Below are 18215 nucleotides of genomic sequence, written 5' to 3'. Positions count from 1 at the left end.
TACATATCGCAATGCAGAGATTGCATGTTTTACACAAGGCAGTAGCGAGGCATGGGTGGGGGCAGAGGCAGGTGGAGTGGGTACATTGGACATGCTAAAAGGGGAAGGGACGAAACGTAGAGAGGAGGGAGAAAGGTGGTTGGAGCGGGTAGTGGTTTAAATACAAGAGAAGATTTACACGCCGGGCGCAACAAGTGACTATCAGGGTACATGGCAATGTATTCAGCGGATCGAGCTGCATATGCACTTGCTTACCCGTGGTCGCTGGGGGAAGTGTCAAAGCACTGCTTGGATCATTCGGCATCTGGCGGAGACCTGGCATTTTGCACAGGCCTTCTCACATGGCCAGCTTCACCTGCCGGCTCGTCTGGGCTACTGCCTCATGCAGGGCTGGCAGCCAATTGAAGCAACCAGGCCTGGTGCAGCCTGGGAAGGTAGCGTTTCAGTCCGGTTCAGATCAGCCATCTTTAGAAGTAGTTTCATGTCATTAATATGCACAATGTACAGTGCTTCTTAAGGAAGTAAATTTCATTGTCAATAAATAAACAGAAATGCAAGCACAATATTAACAATCTTCACTGTTGTGGCTTGTATCATATTTACAGTATTCAATGAAGGCAGCAACTTGCACAGTGTAATGGTGACTACTGCAAAACAGAGAATGGATGACTGAAAGGTTTTGAATTAATCTTAACCACTGAAATTGCTCTGGACAACCCTCTACACCACCTTTTCTGAGGCAGACAAGCCATTATAGAAGGAGAAAGACCATATTCAAATCAGGTTTGGTCTCACCTCAAAACAGACAACCCTTCCCGTGCTATTAGGTCTTATTCCTTCTGCATAAAACCACAAGCAAACTCAGATATGTTTCGCCCCCATTGGGCATCGTCGGTTAGGTGTAGCTCGGGGGTATAGGCACAGAAACGTTGTTCTTACTCGTTAGTAATCGAGTATGACCACCTCTTTCTTACCACAGTCTTTAATCTATGACATTTTGCATGTTGTGTCTAGATGACGTACTATGCACATTACAGTCATGGATTCAATCTTTCTCAATGTGTGAGGGGTGTTGATGTACCCAATAAGCAGTCCAATGGACAGAGTTCACGAGACACGGGGCAAGGGAGCCAACTGCTATTTACTGCAAAATTGGCAAATCCCCAAAAGCATCTCTCTCTTCCCTGCCCCGCTACCACCTATTGACCCGGAACCTCAAGATTATGTTAGGGTGAGTTGGAAGTAGCAGCATCTGTGAGCGATCCACAAGACAGGCCCAAAATCTGTTTGCATGTGAAAGCAGTGTCTATGAATGAGCAGTATGGGGGCTGGTCTTCGGGGCCACTTCCCCATTTCCTAGACTTAGAGCCCAGGGACACAGGTGATACCATTTTCCCTACTTCTAGAAGCCTTGGCACAAGTCACATCATATAAATGGGAAACCTCCAAGTCAGTAAAGAGGGGATTAGTTTCCCATTCCATGGAGGGAAGTTGCACAGGGAGAAGAAAGTGAAGGGTGGGGCAATGGAAGTTTGCAATGCAATGGAAGTTTGATTTGGAGAAGGGAGATGTGAAGTGAGAGAAAGTGAAGCTTGAAGAATAGGAGTGGTAGTACGAGAGAAAAAAGTCAAGACTGAAAGGGATTGCTCAGTCAGTGATCAGTAATGGCAAGAGTCTTTCCAAAGGCCCTGGCTCAGACCCGTGCATGCACCAGAAAAAGATGGAGAGGAGCAAGTTTGTACCCCATGCGGCATTCTAGATTCCCAGACCCAAAGAGAAGTGTCCCAAAGAAACTACCTCTGCTACCCTCAGCTATGGGGCGAAAGAAGAATGAATGCAGACTGAAACTCTACCCAGGACAGGGGGCAATGAACAGGCTGCCAGTGGCTGAATACTAAGACACCAAGATCATGGTGTCCCGCTGGTAGTTTCTGCACCACAAGTAGCACAGTAGGGCCACATGTTGCTCAATGTACCCCGGAGAACTCAACATTTCCATTCACTGTGATTAATTATGAAACTGTCCATGGCTGATACAAATCTGACTGCCAACTGCTACAGATCAGGTACTATTTGAACTATGATATTGCACCTCTCCCCCTTGTTATTTTGATTCATGTACCTTTGCACTGTTGTACTTAGTCATATCCCTCTTGTGGATCCCTCTTTCTACCATTAGAACTGATAAGCCTTTCCCCCAACACATGTGTTGTGAGAATAATCAGAATTGCACCCAATCTAATTTTGTCTCAATTCTTCTGGCCTGTGGCATGTGTATCTTCGAAAATTAGGGTACTGCATTCATAGTACTTACAGGATTATAGGTGGTTTACATCTCTCAATTAAAAACAAAAAAAAGGTTCTTAAAAAAAGGACAAGCGTGGCTGCCTGTTTCCTGGGCCTGGCCCACCCTCGTGGACGAAGGACTATGATGTGGAAGAGTAGGACTCTGTCATTGGGATTAGCAGTAAGTATTCAAAGTATATGCACTGGAATTGACAAGGTTCCTTACACAGGTCTGCACAAAGCAAATGCTCAAAACGCGAGTAAAAGAAACGGCCGTATTTACTGAAAGCAGGCTTATGAGTGGAACATGCCTGCAGTTTCTATGCCTGTATATCAGATACCGTATGAAATTATTGTTTTTCCAAACTGTCACAGACATTATCACAATCAATGTAGATAATCTGTTATTATTCAGAGTTTATTAAATTTCTGCACATCACATTTAATATCAAAAGGTGTCTATTGAAGTAGCGTTCCCAGATCAAGCAATATTAACAGAAAGCAAAAGGATGTTTTTGTTCCTTCTGATTACAGACAGCAAACATCGACACAAAGGCCTAAAACCTTTTAGAAACCACTCTGTAAATATGTATTTGAAGTGGCTCTTACATGTTTCTGCATGAAGCAGTATGTGAAGTGGCTTTTACATATGTGTGCATTCTAGGCTCTGTCTAAGGAACGAGTCCACTATCGCAGTCAGCTGCCACCATGAAACAAAAAACGTGTTAAATGCCACAGAATTCTTCATTACAGTTTGTCTTTCCAAGGACGCAGCAATATTCACAGGCACCTGCATGGCTGTGCCATGCAATTCCTCTTCCGCAGAGATAAGGCATGTGATAAGGCATGACACCGACAGAGATAGGAATCTGTGAAATGCTTCCGCAGGAGACTTTATGAGCAAAGGGGTGGATCAGGAAGGTAAGTGACTTTTCTTGATTCTGTCACTACATATACATTTTTATAAAAAATGACTCACAGCAAACAGCAAGGATCTTGTCATGCGAGCATGCCATTCCCCACTTCAGTGGGGGTGCACAATGTGCAATTTTCTTTTCTACATATTGTTTTGTATTTATTAAATTGAGGGTAGACAATGAGTTGTTTGGTAGAGAACACATTACTGCATAACCGCATGAGTTTCTCATTTTTCACAGAATCGATTTACTTTCAATAGAAACAGAAATACAACTTAAGGAAGAAACACAAAAACAAATGTGGGAGGAAGGTACCAGCGAGAACTGTGCATACAACAGTGCTGTTTCTCGCTGTGCTCTCGTTGTAACAATGTGTTCTGTGAATCCGTCAGCACCGAACACGTTTTCTCTATTAACAGCGATCAGACTTTACATTCATGAGAACAAAAGAAGCCTGGGCAAATCTGATTCCCAGAACTAGTTATCAATTTGAAAGCAAAAGAAAACAAACGCAACTTTTTTCAATATCCGACTTCTTTTAAAGTACAGTTGTTTTCAAATACGCTGTAAAATGCAATTCTTTTCATAAATTGCTTAGTGCGTTGTTGCAACAATTCAATACTGGTCTTGCAATACATGCTTGGTGCGTGCTCCAGAGTGATAAACGTATTACTTGCTCAATATCGCAAAATTGTCAAAAATGTTATAATAAGGTACTCGGGGATAAACAGGAGGCTGCTGTAGGTCAGTCGGGCCCAATGGAGAAGAAAAGAAAGTTCAAGTTTGCAACACGAGTTGTATCGCAATTAGTCAGGTCCACAGTAGTCTTAAAGGACCTCTTACGCAATGGCGCTGCGCTTTCTCAGTGTATCTATTGGATCTGTCACATGAGTTGTGTCATTGCTTATTTCACTTTCGTCTTCAGAATCTGAGAAGAGTTGGCCATTGATCTCAACATCTTGCTCACTGCAGCTGTCAGAGCTGAATCCAGCATTTTCAGCGATGACAGCCGGATCCTCCTCTTCCTGGTCGCAGCAGCGGCACTTCTCAACATTCCCACTGCCATGGTGGCCGCCACACTGGTCAATAAAGGAGACATGCTGCCCTTTCTTCTGTGTTTCTGTAGATCTACTGTTGATTTCGCTAACCTCAGCGAAGCTTTTAGGGTACAGATGTTCCTCGTCTTCTAAAACCTCCATCCTTTCTGCTATTTCTTCTGGAGAAGGTTGGTTAAGTACAGAAGTGTCAACAAAGATTGTGTCTTGATTGCGCTTGCAGTATTGCGAGGTATCCAAGATGGGGAAGGTCTCTTCTGGATAGCCTTAAAAATAAAGGAAAAACAAATGCAATAAGTCAGTGACTGAGGTACAGAGAAAAAAAAAAGGTTCTTTGGCCCGTAATAAATTATGGCAAGCAGAGCCATGAACTAAGAGTTCCCATTATGGAAATGTGGGTATGGGGCTAAGCCAAGTTGAAGGAATTTGAGAGTTTAAATTATGTAATGTTCCATTAAAAGTTTTTTCAGGAATGTTTCTGTATCTGGCTATTCCGCCAAAACATATTGATTAGAATTGGATCAGAAGACAGATCTAGAGCACATAATTGGTGTACAGTAAGAAGACATTTTTGACTGCATAAATACAACTAACTTTGCTCTCCTTAGCATAGCGCATTGGAAGGCAAAGTTAATGAAACAAAATACTATTTTTATCAAAACTATTAAAATGACTGCAATAACCCCAGGAAAATATACAAAGTAAGTGACAAGTGGCTCTTCTCTTGCATTGTACATTCTCATGAATATCGCTGCAACAAGAATCTTTGGCCATTTTGAAACGCTATAGTTATTTACCAAATTCTATTCCAAATCATATTCTGCAGACTCAAAAATTCAAAACACCACCATACTTGGTCAATTATCATTAACCCAGTTTGGTGCTTGTTATTTCCACACACTGATTCAGCCCCCCAAACTGATGTGGAATTAGTTGTATTAAATTGCTTGCAGGAAAATCGCAATGGCCCAAAAGCCTTGGAGGGCAAATGTTGTGTACACTTGAGAACATTTGTATCCCGAGAGGGACCTAGAGCCCCTCGAAGTCAGGGTACAGAGCATACTCTTTTTTTCCTTTGCGAGTTTCCATGCTCTACAGCTGTTGGTGGCAGCATTTCTGTTGTGATTCTAATGGTGGAAGGCCTGCTGTACACCGGAGTAGTCCCTACTGAAAACCAATGTCCAAATTAAGTGACTAATCTAAAGGCCAAGAATTGTTCATTGAGTGGGTGGGATACTGATGTGGTCATATATGGTCAGGGATCCTGCCTGAATTATAATGCAAAGACAACAGGCACCAGAACCAGACACTACCTGTATGTGCATTATGTCTAGGATTCAAGACTGAATCCACACAGAAAAGCTGACAAAAGCTGAATATGGCAGCCCTCACTGATTGGATGGCTGACAAAATGGTTGAATGGAGGCATTCATCTAATTGGGGCCTTGGATAACCCTAAAAGGTAGAGGGCCTGCTCCCTTACTTCTAAAATCGTGGGGATTAAATCTAAAGTGTGGACAAAGAGGAAAACCTGAAGACAGCTCTTGAGGTGTCACTTCCAGATTTGCAATTTGCCGGCAGAGTGTTTGGCGAGTGTTTGGACCTGGGACGTGCCACAACTCCTTTCCTGCTGCCTGAGTGGCTCTACTACCTCTATTACGGCTGGACGCTGGAGGCGGACCTTCCACTATAATACCACTGCTCCTAGCGGAGCGTTTGCGGAGTGTTTGGCGAGTGTTTGGACCTGGGACCTGCCACAACTCCTTTCCTGCTGCCTGAGTGGCTCTACTACCTCTATTACGGCTGGAGGCTGGAGGCGGACCCTCCACTATAATACCACTGCTCCTAGCGGAGCGTTTGCAGAGTGGGTGGCGAGTGTTCGGCGTGGTGTGAGGAAGAAGAACAAACATGGACCACACACCCGCCCTGATCCCTGGCGACGCAGTGATTTCTCAGGTACCCCGTACCCGTAGCCGTATGAAATTGCCTGCTGTCGTTGGGGGTAACGCAGGGGACAAAGTAGAGGCGGTGAGTACCACCACGAACGATGCTGGATTAGCTGGGGTGTCTTCCGTGCGGCCTAATAACCACACGGAGCCCCTAAATGACAGTTGCCATCTATTTGACCCTTCCGCGCTATGCTCCCCCTGTTCCCCCCTTGACCCATGCACACCTTGCCCCCCTTGTCACACACCTATTGAAACATCTTTAGCCGCGATGGATGGGTCCAATGGTCCGCCGTTGCCCGGGTCTGCGCTCAGCGGGGGCTTGCCGTGGGCCGTGTGTTGTGATGGGGACGGCTGCGACGCGCACGGGTGCAGTGGCGCTGCGCGTGCACACAGGGCCGGAACCCCGAAGAGCGGTCCAGGCGGAACCACAGAGTTGTCGTGTGCGTTGGGGGGCATACCGCTGGTAGGCGACTCGCTTCCTTGGAGGGAAGCGGTGCCCGCTGCGAGTGCGGCAAATAAAGAAGTCTTCTGTTTGCCGCAGGAAGAAGCTTCTTTCTTAACAAAAAAAAAACAAAACAATCAACAAACAAGCGGCAGCCATTTTAAAAGGCATGGAAAGTTTACAAGCACCACATACAAAGTCTTCCCCAACAAAACAAAACGCACAGAAAGCCAGTGATAGTAAACCAAATACCTTGTCTTCCATTAACAAAGAGCCAATGTGTGACATTGAAAAGGGCCATTTGCAAGCTAACACACAAAAATCTTTGACTCAAGGAAAAACAAAAACAACAAAAAATCTATTAAATGGGGCTGGCGATCTCTTGAAACCATCTGCTACTCAGAAATTCAGACCGCGTGCAAAGTCCCTTTCAGGGATAAGATGGCACTTTAAAAAGAAAGATGTAACTACTTTACAGAAAGACATGAGCCTGGCAACTGGGATCATGGACGCCAATCAACAACTAGACGAAATGGAAATGTCAGACCATGACCTTTTGTTAGTGTCCGGCCGATGTGAGCAATTAAGCTCTGACAATGCACAACCAGAACCAGATAAAAGTGGTAACTGCAATCTACCTAAAGACGCCATGATCACAGAAAGCATAGGAATGACAAACGCTCCTGCAACAATCGAAATCGCACCAAAACAAAAACATTCAGAAAAACCGGAAGAATCTAAAAAGCTGTCTTTCAAGGAACCAAAAAACACGTCCACTCCTCAGATACCGCGAGTAAAAAAATTCTTTGAAGAAATGGACGCAAACAAATCGAGTGCACACATGAGTTCGGAAAAAATGGAGAAAAAAAAACTAAAATGGAAGAACAGAAGACATAAGTATCGAAGAGGTCCCAAATGACAAATCAACATCAGAACATCAAGGTGACCTAACTTTGAATTCTCAAAAAGCAAAGGAAGATGTCCCTCAGGATCTAAGCAGCACCCTACCTGCGGACTTGCAGTTGGAAGACGAAGAACAAACTGAGCCGGGTCTAAATTCGGCCGAAAATAAAGAAAAACATTTTGAAAGTGCAACAGCACCTTCACATAATCCTTGGCCAATTACTGATATCTGTGCAAACATGCAAGCTGCAGTAGGATCAATGATGACTATAGCACTTGCACCTTATTTGAAGTTATACGAGGCACTGCACGAAAATTGTAGGGATCAATCGAATTTATTGGCTCAAATCCAGTCCAAATTAACAAGTGTAGAAAAACATTTTGAGGATGAACAAAAAAGAAAGATCCATGAGAAAGCATCAGAAAACGTTATAGTAAAGACGCTAATCGAGTTAATTGATTGAGGAAGCTCGGGAAGACAAGAGTGCGTTTTTGCATTGTTTCAGGGACACTATTAACTTACTTAAAACAGAGAGTTACAAAAACAACGTTCAATATGAGGTCAAAAGTACCTCAACAGAAACAATGGACAGAGAGTTAAGGCCAAGTGAGGAACAAAGAAAGGTAAATGTGATGGTTGAGTTGAACAAAAAAATTGCAACCGAAAACACAAGAAAGACTGAATTTACGGTCAATCGAACACTGGCACCTGGCTCCCAAAGAACAGAGGGAAAACAGGGAGAGTCCCTGATAAATAGGCAACAGACACAGGTCATTGACAATAACAACTGCGAAAACCAGCCTAATGGTACTTATCCATTATTCAGCATTGAAAACCCTAAAGAATCGAACAGAATAGATAAAATGGAAAAATTAAATGAAACCTCGGAAAAATCAAACAAAAGACTAAAAGATGTCATGGAAAAATCGAACAAAAAAACTAAAAATTTGCCCAATCAAAAATGCATGACTAATGAAGGAACACGGCAGTTCATTAGAAATTTAAAGCCCATAGGTAAAGAGATAACGAAGTCTATCCAACAAGCACCGCCAATAATTTTTAAAAAAAAGGACGATGCAGAGCAAGTAAAGAACCAAGCAAGAGAATCCATTAAAGATGTGGAATTAGAGAGTACATTAGAAAGCTCCATAAATGAGTCCTATGTTCAAGAGTCTTTGTTGCTCTTATCGGTTTACGAGGATGATAGCTCGCAAGAGTCAGCTGAGGAATGTGAAGAGCATGAGCACCAGGAAAGTAATGCTCCGGAATGTTTTGAAGTACCAGCTTCGACCTTTCGAACTTTGCAAGAAAAAATAATGCAGATTGGACAAAAAAAGGACTTGGAAAAAAAGCAAGGCCAGGTGCTAAAAGATATGATCAAACAATCAGAACAAGAACGAGAAAGCTGGAGCACCCAAAACCCCAAGAGCTTGAGAATGAAAAATAGGAACAAAAATGTAGAGAAGAAGGACCAAAGAAGCGACAAGAACAATCTTGAACCCTATGGCAATCATAATAACACCCTAAAACTAAGAATGGAGAGAGTTCTAAGAGCACAGGATGGTTTGATCCTAAATAGATCAAACCTAATGAAACTCTTGCACAACGTGCCTCAATTGAGAGTGATTGAACCAAAAGATATACGAATTGTGGAATTTCCAAACGAAGAAGACTTGGACAGAATTCACATACACTTCAATTCAAAGGCAGTTATGAACGCAATATGGTTAGCGGCGGATGACCTGCGGGTTTTGGGCTTTGATGTTAAAACAGAATGTCCGCAACAGAGAGAAAAGGATATAAACAGGGACACAATTAAGAAAACAAGCTTTGAAGAACAACAAAAAAATGCCCGCAAAAACCAAAATGAAGATGAAGTGGACTACAGACCTATACGTTTCTCACCAACAGTATTACGGGGCCAAATGCTTTACGTATGAAAATTAAAGGAAATGTGAAAGGGAATCTCGTCCAGCAAACAAATAATGACCGTCCTATTGTAACTAAAATAGATGCTGAAAAATCCTGGGGCTGGCTAGCGGAAACTTTGAATACGAAAACAAATGAAAAAAATCATTAGACCGAAGGACTAGGACCCCGAGGATCAACAAGTTTTGCTTCCTGGAATACAAGAGGCTTCTTTCATTTGATTGAAAAGCTAAATAAAGAAATTCTAAATGCAGATATCAGCTGTATTCAAGAGTGCTGGCTGCAAGAACAGCCATACATACATGGAGCAACTTGTTATTTAAATAAAGCTCTCAAAGGAAAAAAAGGTAGACCCTCCGCAGGTCTATTAACTATCATAAAAAACACATATGGCGGAAATGTAATTCGTACGATACACCCCTCACCATTGATACAAATAATAATTACGCAACAGGATTCAAAAGGAAGTGATACACAAAAAGAAAAAAACACACTAATCATTTGTAATCTATATTGGAACACAAAAGCAAAAGATGGACAAGTATTCCTGGAATTACTAACCAATCACATAGACCAATTGAGATCAGAATATGATAATCCGTCATTAATAATATGTGGTGATCTAAACATCTCCTGTGGCAAAACCAAAAATCCGCAGGTAAATTTGTCTAGTTACAACCGACAAAAACAATCAAGAGCAAGAGATTGGGAGATGGAAATGGAGAACCGTGATCTCTTGCAAGTAAATGGAAATGTCCAAGGAGATCTGGAAGGACAATCCACTTGGTCATCACATAATTCAAGCGCACCATTAGACTACTTCTTTGTTGACCGGAAAACTTTTGACAGAATACTCACCTTAAAAATCTTACCACCAAAAAGTAGTGACCACAAAATATTAATCCTCACATGCGCAGATCCAGCAATAGAGCATAAAAGGGATGTGGTACCTAGGAATACTTGGCCTACAGGAGTCAGTGTAAATGAGGGGCGAAACAGACTGAGGATAACAACACAAATGATTCCCATGTTAACAAATTCAATAAATAAATGGGCTACTATAACAGGAAAAGTCGTGGAGTACGAATCGTGTCTTAAAATCTTTAAAGTGACCACAGAAACAAATAAAAGAACCATAAAAAGAAGGATGCATTGTTTCAATGAGGATATAGCGGAAAAAAAACGACAGCTGGCGAGAGACCTAAGAGCCTTAAAAAAACAGAATATTGCCTATGATGACATGCAAACAAAAAAGAAAGAATTGAGAAAAGGTTATCGAAACTGGGCCAAGTCCCATAGAGCATTATTATTTCAAAAAGACTCTGAATACATGTTAATGGCGATGAGAAACAAAAATGCAAAATATCTATGGACACTGCTAGATCAGAAAGGAAACCAACAAAGTGAGGAACAACTCAATCCAATAAATGAAACAACGTGGGAACAATATTTTCAAGAAAAATATAATCGAGAGCCCATAACAGACAAAATTCTACAAGATGACAAAGGTAAAAAATGTTGAGATATCAAATTCACTTCAAGTGAAACCTTGGCACTGATAAAAAAAGCAAGCAGATCGCGAGCACCACGGCCGGATGGCCTCACGAATGAAATCTTAAAGCAAGCTCCAGAGGTATGGGCACACATGTGCTTTGTTCTCTTTACACGAATAGTAAAAATGGGTCACATACCAGAATCTTGGACAACTTCAATTACTATTCCAATCCATAAAAAAGGAGACAGAGCTTGTCCGGAGAATTATCGTCCCATATCCCTGCTGGATGCCTTAGGTAAACACTTTGCGGGCATTCTCTTGAAAAGATTAAAGGAATGGATACTAAGATCTGGTAATTTCGATCACAGACAAGCGGGTTTTGTGGAAAATGTAGACTGCAGTTTAAACCTCTTAATCCTCAACCTGCTAAAAGCAAAGATCATTCATGAAAATCAAAAATTGTTTATCGCCTCAATAGATATGGCGGCAGCCTTTGACAGAGTAGACCGTCAAATTCTCTGGTCCAAATTGAAAGAAAAAGGCTGTCCATTAGATCTAATAGAAGCCATTAAATCTCTCCATACAAATACATCGATGCGAGTCAGATTGGACCAAAAGGAAAACTTAACGCATGGAATAACAACAACCTGTGGGCTAAAACAGGGTTGCCCCCTAGCGTCTATACTCTATAACTTCTATATTTTAGAAGTAAAGGACTGCTTGGAACCACCAAGAGCATGCTCGCCTAAAATAGGAGAAATGAAAATTGGTCATCTCTTATATGCTGACGATCTTATAGTGATGGACAAAACAGAAATGGGTCTACAAAAAAAACTAGAAGCTCTGAATATACATCTAAAAGAAATTGAACAAAAAATCAATCCTGAAAAAACAGTGGTAATGATAATTAAAAAAGCAGGTCCTGCAAGTAAAAAACCTTTTAGATGGCACATAGAGAATTACCTGATAACAACAGTTAAAAACACAAAATACCTGGGAGCAATTGTAAGTGCCAATTCGAGTGACCAACCGTGGATTGAACATTTGCAGAGGAAAATGGACCAATTAACATCACAGGCATTAATATTGAAAAGAAAGTTCTGTAAATTCTCTATGCGCCCGATTGTGGAATTCTACAATGCAAAGGTCATCCCCACTGTGACATATGCTGGCGAAACGGCCCTGAGAATCCCTTGGGAAACATGGTATAAACTTGAAGCCAGATTTTGGCGAAAATTGCTGAACATTCCGATATGTGTTCCGATAGGTATCATTCGACATGAGTTAGGATTGCATTCAATGCAAGCCCGAATCATCTGGAAAACACTGGCCACATACAGAAAAATATCTTTAGAAAGCTGTCCACCTCAATACCAAATGCTGAACAAGGAATCAGGAAAAATGCCCTTTTGGCCACTGGATGAATGGAAAGCGAAATGTAACGATCTGCTGCAAAATCTAAAAGTCACGACGGAAGCCCTTCTGAAACATCCAAAGAGGGTAAAAATACTTTTATTTTCAATCGATTGGGCAGAAACAGAGCGTGCAAGAGTAGCGTCGAACCATCACACCTTATCAAACAAGACGACCAGATGTCCACTGACATTGCCTGGATACCTAGAAAAAAGCGCAAATCGGAATCATAGTGATCTAATAATGCGCTTTCGTCTGAACATTTTAAGAACAAAGATCAATCTGTTCAGATACGGACTGGTAAAGGAAAAATTATGCAGATTATGCAAAAAAGAAGAAGAATCGTCTAAACACCTAATGTTGTTCTGCTCTGAACTCAGATCCGAAAGGGGTTGTTTATTATTACCAACATTGCCTCCATCATGTGATCTGGACGCCAACTTATGGTGGTCAGCTTTATATGACGATCCAAGTAAAAAAACTGTTAAAGGTCTGGGTATTTTCCTAGAATCAATGCTAAAGAGATTGGAAGAGAATTAAGATTATTATCAACAAGGAGAACTAAAAAAAAAAAAACAAATAGCCAAACCTCGACTTAAGAACAAAGAGAGAAGACTTGGGAGAGGTCTGGCTTGTGCATGGGGAGGAGGGAAAAATGTGTACATAAGCAAAAGCTTGTATTTTTGTATGCTGAAAGCTTTAATAAAAAAAATAAAAAATTTTTTGCCAAGAACCTGATGGTGAAGATCCATCATGATGCTGCCTGTACAGTTGCTAAAGAGAGGGAGAGCCAGTGAGGGTGATAACAGTGTGGTTCTCTCGCCAACAGGAATAGCAGAGTTGCAAGAACTTGAAATTCCCTGTCCTCAAGGATATCTTGCTGCTTAATCTCAGCATGGAACTGACTCAAAGAGGCAAAAGCACAGGACACAGGGTGCACAGGAAATATCAGCTTCTGGGATTTGTTGCTATTACTCACTATATATGCTAATCACCCCAAAGAAACTTAAAGTGAGTGCATCTACTACTTGAACTGCTACTGATGACACCAACTCCACCTTCCAACAGTGATATTCCAATTCCATCAAAATGGACATGTCCACCAGAATCCAACATCAGCAGTCATCTATTCTAAGGCGCCGCAGGCCTGCTTGACTGGGAATCTTCATCAGCTGCACCCTACCCACAGAAGAACTGTGATGTTCATGTAGAGGAGCAGCCTCACCCCCGCGTTTTGATTACAGACCGATAAATATGGTAGCTAACTACCCTAAGGCCCTAAGGCCAGTACCCCTCTCTCGTGTCCAACATTGTAAACATTAGGAGTATTTTCTATTGGGGCAGCTAAGCTGCCCATTATTTAAAGCAAATACATTGGAAATAGGTAACACTGGACATACTTATTTAGGGCAACATAGGACCTACAAGTATGCTTACATTACACAAAACATTAACACAGAATATAGATTTCTGATGTATAGGTTACCAAATGATAGCCATTGTATTGCAGATAGTTGCAGGTCTCTGAATCCCATGAAAGTTTAAGAGTGGTGAGCAGACACAGAAAAAGTGCTGTGTGCAACCCCAGAAGGGGGTGTCTGGGGAGAAGCCAAGGTTGGGAGAGCAGCTGAAGACAGGTGCAGATCAGTTGGTAGCATATAATAACAAAATATGTGATTTCAATGGTGTGACTCATAACAACTAAACTGGCATAACAGGCTGGAAAAGATATGGTGGAGAAATTAACTAATAGGAAACCAGACAGTCTATTTATGTCTTGAACACAGTGTACTAAAACATCTGAAGACTTCATTTCTGGAAACTTATTTTTGTCCAGCTTTAAGGTTGCAACACATGTCGATGACTTAGAGAAATTTGGGAAACTACCCAGTCTTGCTAATTTGCATAGGGAGTCATGTGTTTTTGGAAGTGTTTATGTCCAATGGGACACAAGTGATGTTTTGACCTTTAAGTAAAATGGCCAATTAGAACATGTTAAAATCCACGGTTTACATTAGCATAACCAGTATTGTGCAGCACTTTATTTTCTATAAAAGTGTGTTTAAAATGGTCAGGCTTTGAGTCCCTGCCCGGCTAACTGACCAACTCTATGGCTTGTGTCATGGCTCCCAGTTGACTGAGAATAAAAATTTTGCTGTTGGAACAATCCGTCTCTGAAAGGGCTTTTATTGAATTATGACTGGGGCAGGGCCTCCTTAACATTCTCACTACTTGGTTCACCTGCAGACAGCTGTCCAGGTACCCGAGAGGCAAAGCCCTTATTATAACAATCACACTTTTCAGCCTACCCTACAGTACAGGACAAACACTGCAGAAAGCTGCTTTCTTAAGACCTGACACTTTCAGAACCATAATTATGTACTTGTACCCTGCACTAATCTTCTTATTTACCCTTTACCAGTTGTAAGGTGTATTTCCAATACATTTTTGTTTACATACCTTAATTTGAAATTATACAAGTGTTATGATGCATTCTTGTCTACCATTCTGCCCTTCTAGGAGCAAGTCTTGATTGTTGAATATAGCTACCAACAGATGAGTCAAGGAAAACTTAAGGATGGCCTTTTTGCCTAAGAAGATAACACCACAAACTAAAAATAGGGCTGGGGGCTTCCTTCTGAACATACGGATTACAAAATGTACAGTAAATTACTGACTATTTGTCTAGTGTCCATTGCTTATAACTTCACCCATTAAGATCAACAAGGCATTTTCCTTGGCCTTCAATGATCCTATCACATATGCAATACAGTATGGCCATAGACTTAGCATGTATTAGTAGGGAAATTGACACTCACTTTGAATGAAAGGTAGTAGGCATTCAGTTGCATATCTTGGCTTTTTCTATGGTCAGTGCAGGAATGTCTGGGTTTTCCCGCTCGATTTTCCTGTGACATCAGTGACTTCCAGCCTTTGGGTGTCTATTATTTTATAAAAAATGGATTCACTGTTACAATTGGCATTGCATTGCACATTAATTAGAGCTGTGAGATATTTTCCCTGTTATATGCCTTTATTTTGTAAATAATATTCCCAACCCGACGGACAGCCCTCAAAGATGCAGACAGCTCCATACATGTTTTACCCTTATGGGAGATCATCAATGCAGTTTAATTTGCCAGTCTTTTGGTAGGAGCATTGGGCCCTTTCTCACAAATAGAAGTTACTTCAAATACATACTGATAGAGGAGTGTGAGTTCTGTTTGTATAAAGGGTACACATCAGTGTTGACTTGAGAAATGACATTGAGTTTCTAGCTTTGCTTGGTTCATCATAGACAACCTTTCTACTCATTTGAAAGCCTGAGACCCTTCTTAGTGAGGGAATTAAATCTTCAGTTCGTAGCACTGAAGTCGATGTACTGAGAATGTTAGAACATCTGCTGATAAAAGGCAGGGTAAAACAGTTTTACATTGCTTGGGGATTGTGTGCTGCATGTTCCTGTATTTACCCAGCAGTGTTGCGATTTACTGAACTAATCTCACTTGAGATTGAGTTCCTGTATTCGTTTTCTGTGCCAACTCCCTCTTATAAGTTATCCCTCCCCTACCTCTAATGTACTCATCTCCTCCCTCACCACCTTTGTTAAATTCTTTATCACATCTTCCTTCTGCTATGCCACCTTCTTAGCATGTCTAACTTGCTCGCCTCTATGCCATTCACACTCCAAGTCCCTAGGCCTTCCACTTCTGACTCTCATGCCTATGATTGTAAACGGTCACCTTTGTACACTACCGGGTTCTCATGTGTGACTGTTGATTGTGACATTTTAACCCAGCTGGCTATGCTGACTAAGAGTGGAGATTGCACTGTTCATTATAGAACTACTACTTCACCTGCTAATTAGGTTTGCTCTCCACACCCAATCATGGTTCGACAGGCTGAGCCTTTATCTCGAATGTCTGCCATTTCAATCTCGTATTGCCACGTAGCCCGCTGCACTAGTTGCATGGTCATGTAAGTCTTTGCAAGGGTGCCATGAGATAGAGAATGCTTGTCTGCTCCACACTAGTGCCTGTGGAGACCAGCGGGTAAGGCTTGTGAGAGTGCCAATATATGTCTCCTCTGAGAAAAGTAATCCATGATGTTTTCAAAACTTTGCCTAATGGAAAGCATGGCAGTGGGCCTTCGGTTAAACACAAAGAAAGGTTTACCAAAGCACTTCCTCTTCTCTGTTAAAACTGCTGCATGTAGCTTCTCCATAGATACACATTTTCTTCTTCAGGAATTTTTCAAGGCAATGGAAGGCTGTAGTACAAGTCACATTACCTTTTTGGGTCAAGAGGCATACTTAAGTGGCATGGAGAGGTCGCCCCATGGGCTAGCAGGGGGTCCCTGTCACTAAGGGCTGTCATGAGAAATAGGTCCAGATTGGACAAGAATATGTGATATCACCCATTTATCTGCTCTAGGGCCCACTTCACATAATGGGTGGTAGTCATAGCCCCATGGTTTTGAAATCTGGGCAGGTGTCCTAGACAGTATGTTTAGGATCATACTCTGAGAGAAAACGTCCCCAGAGATGTGGCTAACAGCAATTGTAGTCCCTATTTTAAAAAAAGGCTCCCATCTGTGCACCTCCAGTTACAGGCCGATATCCCTGTTGGGCTGCCCAGTTAAGATATTCATGGGCCTCGTTCTTAGAGATCTGCGAAACTGGGCTAACGAGAATGGAAGGATGGATCGTTTCCAAACAGGGTTTTCCCGGGGAGTAGGCACTGAGATGAACGGCTTTGTGCTGGAATTGTTTAAAAAGGGGGCACTGACAACAAATAAACCTCTCTGTCACCTTTATAGACTTTTCCATGGCCTTCAACAGAGTCCCAAGGAACATGTTATGGGCCAAACTGTACAAATGGGGTTGTCGTCCTGCCCTACTGGTTATCTCAATAGCCCTACATACGGACACTTCCATGTGTGTGCGACTTGACAGAGAGGGCTCCAATTCCCAAGAGGCTTAAAGCAAGGCTGCCTACTGGAACCAATTCTATTCATTCTCTTCCTGTCTGATTTGGGTGACGCCTTCTTGAGTGCTAAATTCTTTCCTCCAAAATTAAATGCAATAACAATTAATTACCCATTATACGCTGACGACCTGATCTTAATAGACTATATGCCCATTGGGTTGCAGCATCAGTTAAATGCACTGGAGGCGTACACTAAAAAGAATAATGTAATGATCAGCGTCCACAATTTAAAAATTCTTTGCATGCAAAAGCGCCCAGGAAAGGCAGGAGGACAAGTTAAGTGGTTCATTGGTGGGAGACCCTTGGCGAAGGTGAATTATTTTGTATATTTGTGCTTCCCAATTTTCCAAAATGACAACAGAGCGGGACAGTTCGCTGTAAAGAAACAAAAGATCACAGCATTGGCAACACAGGCTGTCTGTCTAAACAAGAATTATTTATTTTTTTCGATTATCCCTGTTCCCTTAGAGAGCAACGGTCAAAGCTTGAAGGAGTATTTTGGAGGAGAATATTAAAGGTGCCAGCCAATATGCCAATACCGGTTATAAGGTATGAATTGGGCCTGATTTCGCTAGAAGCTCTGGTGAAATGGAAAAACCTAAACTTCTTGCAAAAGATTATTCTGGCGGAAGAGGGGTCAAGTTGGGTGATGTTAAAGTATGGACTAGAGTTAAAGTCTCTGCCTGCCCTCATAGACTGGCACCTACAGTGCCTTGAAACACTAAGTGCCATTGATTGCTCGGTGGAGTACCTCTTAACAAATCCTTTGAAAGTGAAAAGAGAGAATGGGAATCAGATTGGATTGAGACAATTGACCATGTTAGAATGTACCATCTA

General features: G+C 41.8%; 1 protein-coding gene across 1 annotated transcript in view; it reads right to left on the bottom strand.

Annotated features, from left to right (window-relative positions):
• Positions 1 to 2683: 2683 nt before the first annotated feature.
• RIC3 (RIC3 acetylcholine receptor chaperone) overlaps positions 2684 to 18215 on the bottom strand; it is a 145105-nt gene continuing 129573 nt past the window's right edge. Inside the window, exon 6 of the mRNA XM_069623729.1 lies at positions 2684 to 4524. Coding sequence (XP_069479830.1) covers positions 4043 to 4524 — 482 coding nt within the window. The 3' untranslated portion in view covers positions 2684 to 4042. The remainder of the gene's footprint in view (positions 4525 to 18215) is intronic.

This window comes from Ambystoma mexicanum, chromosome 11 (assembly GCF_040938575.1).
Source record: "Ambystoma mexicanum isolate Mex_15411 chromosome 11, UKY_AmexF1_1, whole genome shotgun sequence".
Classification (NCBI taxonomy): Eukaryota; Metazoa; Chordata; class Amphibia; order Caudata; family Ambystomatidae; genus Ambystoma; species Ambystoma mexicanum.
Note: the sequence above shows the minus strand (reverse complement) of the source record. Positions and strands in the feature narration are given on the sequence as shown.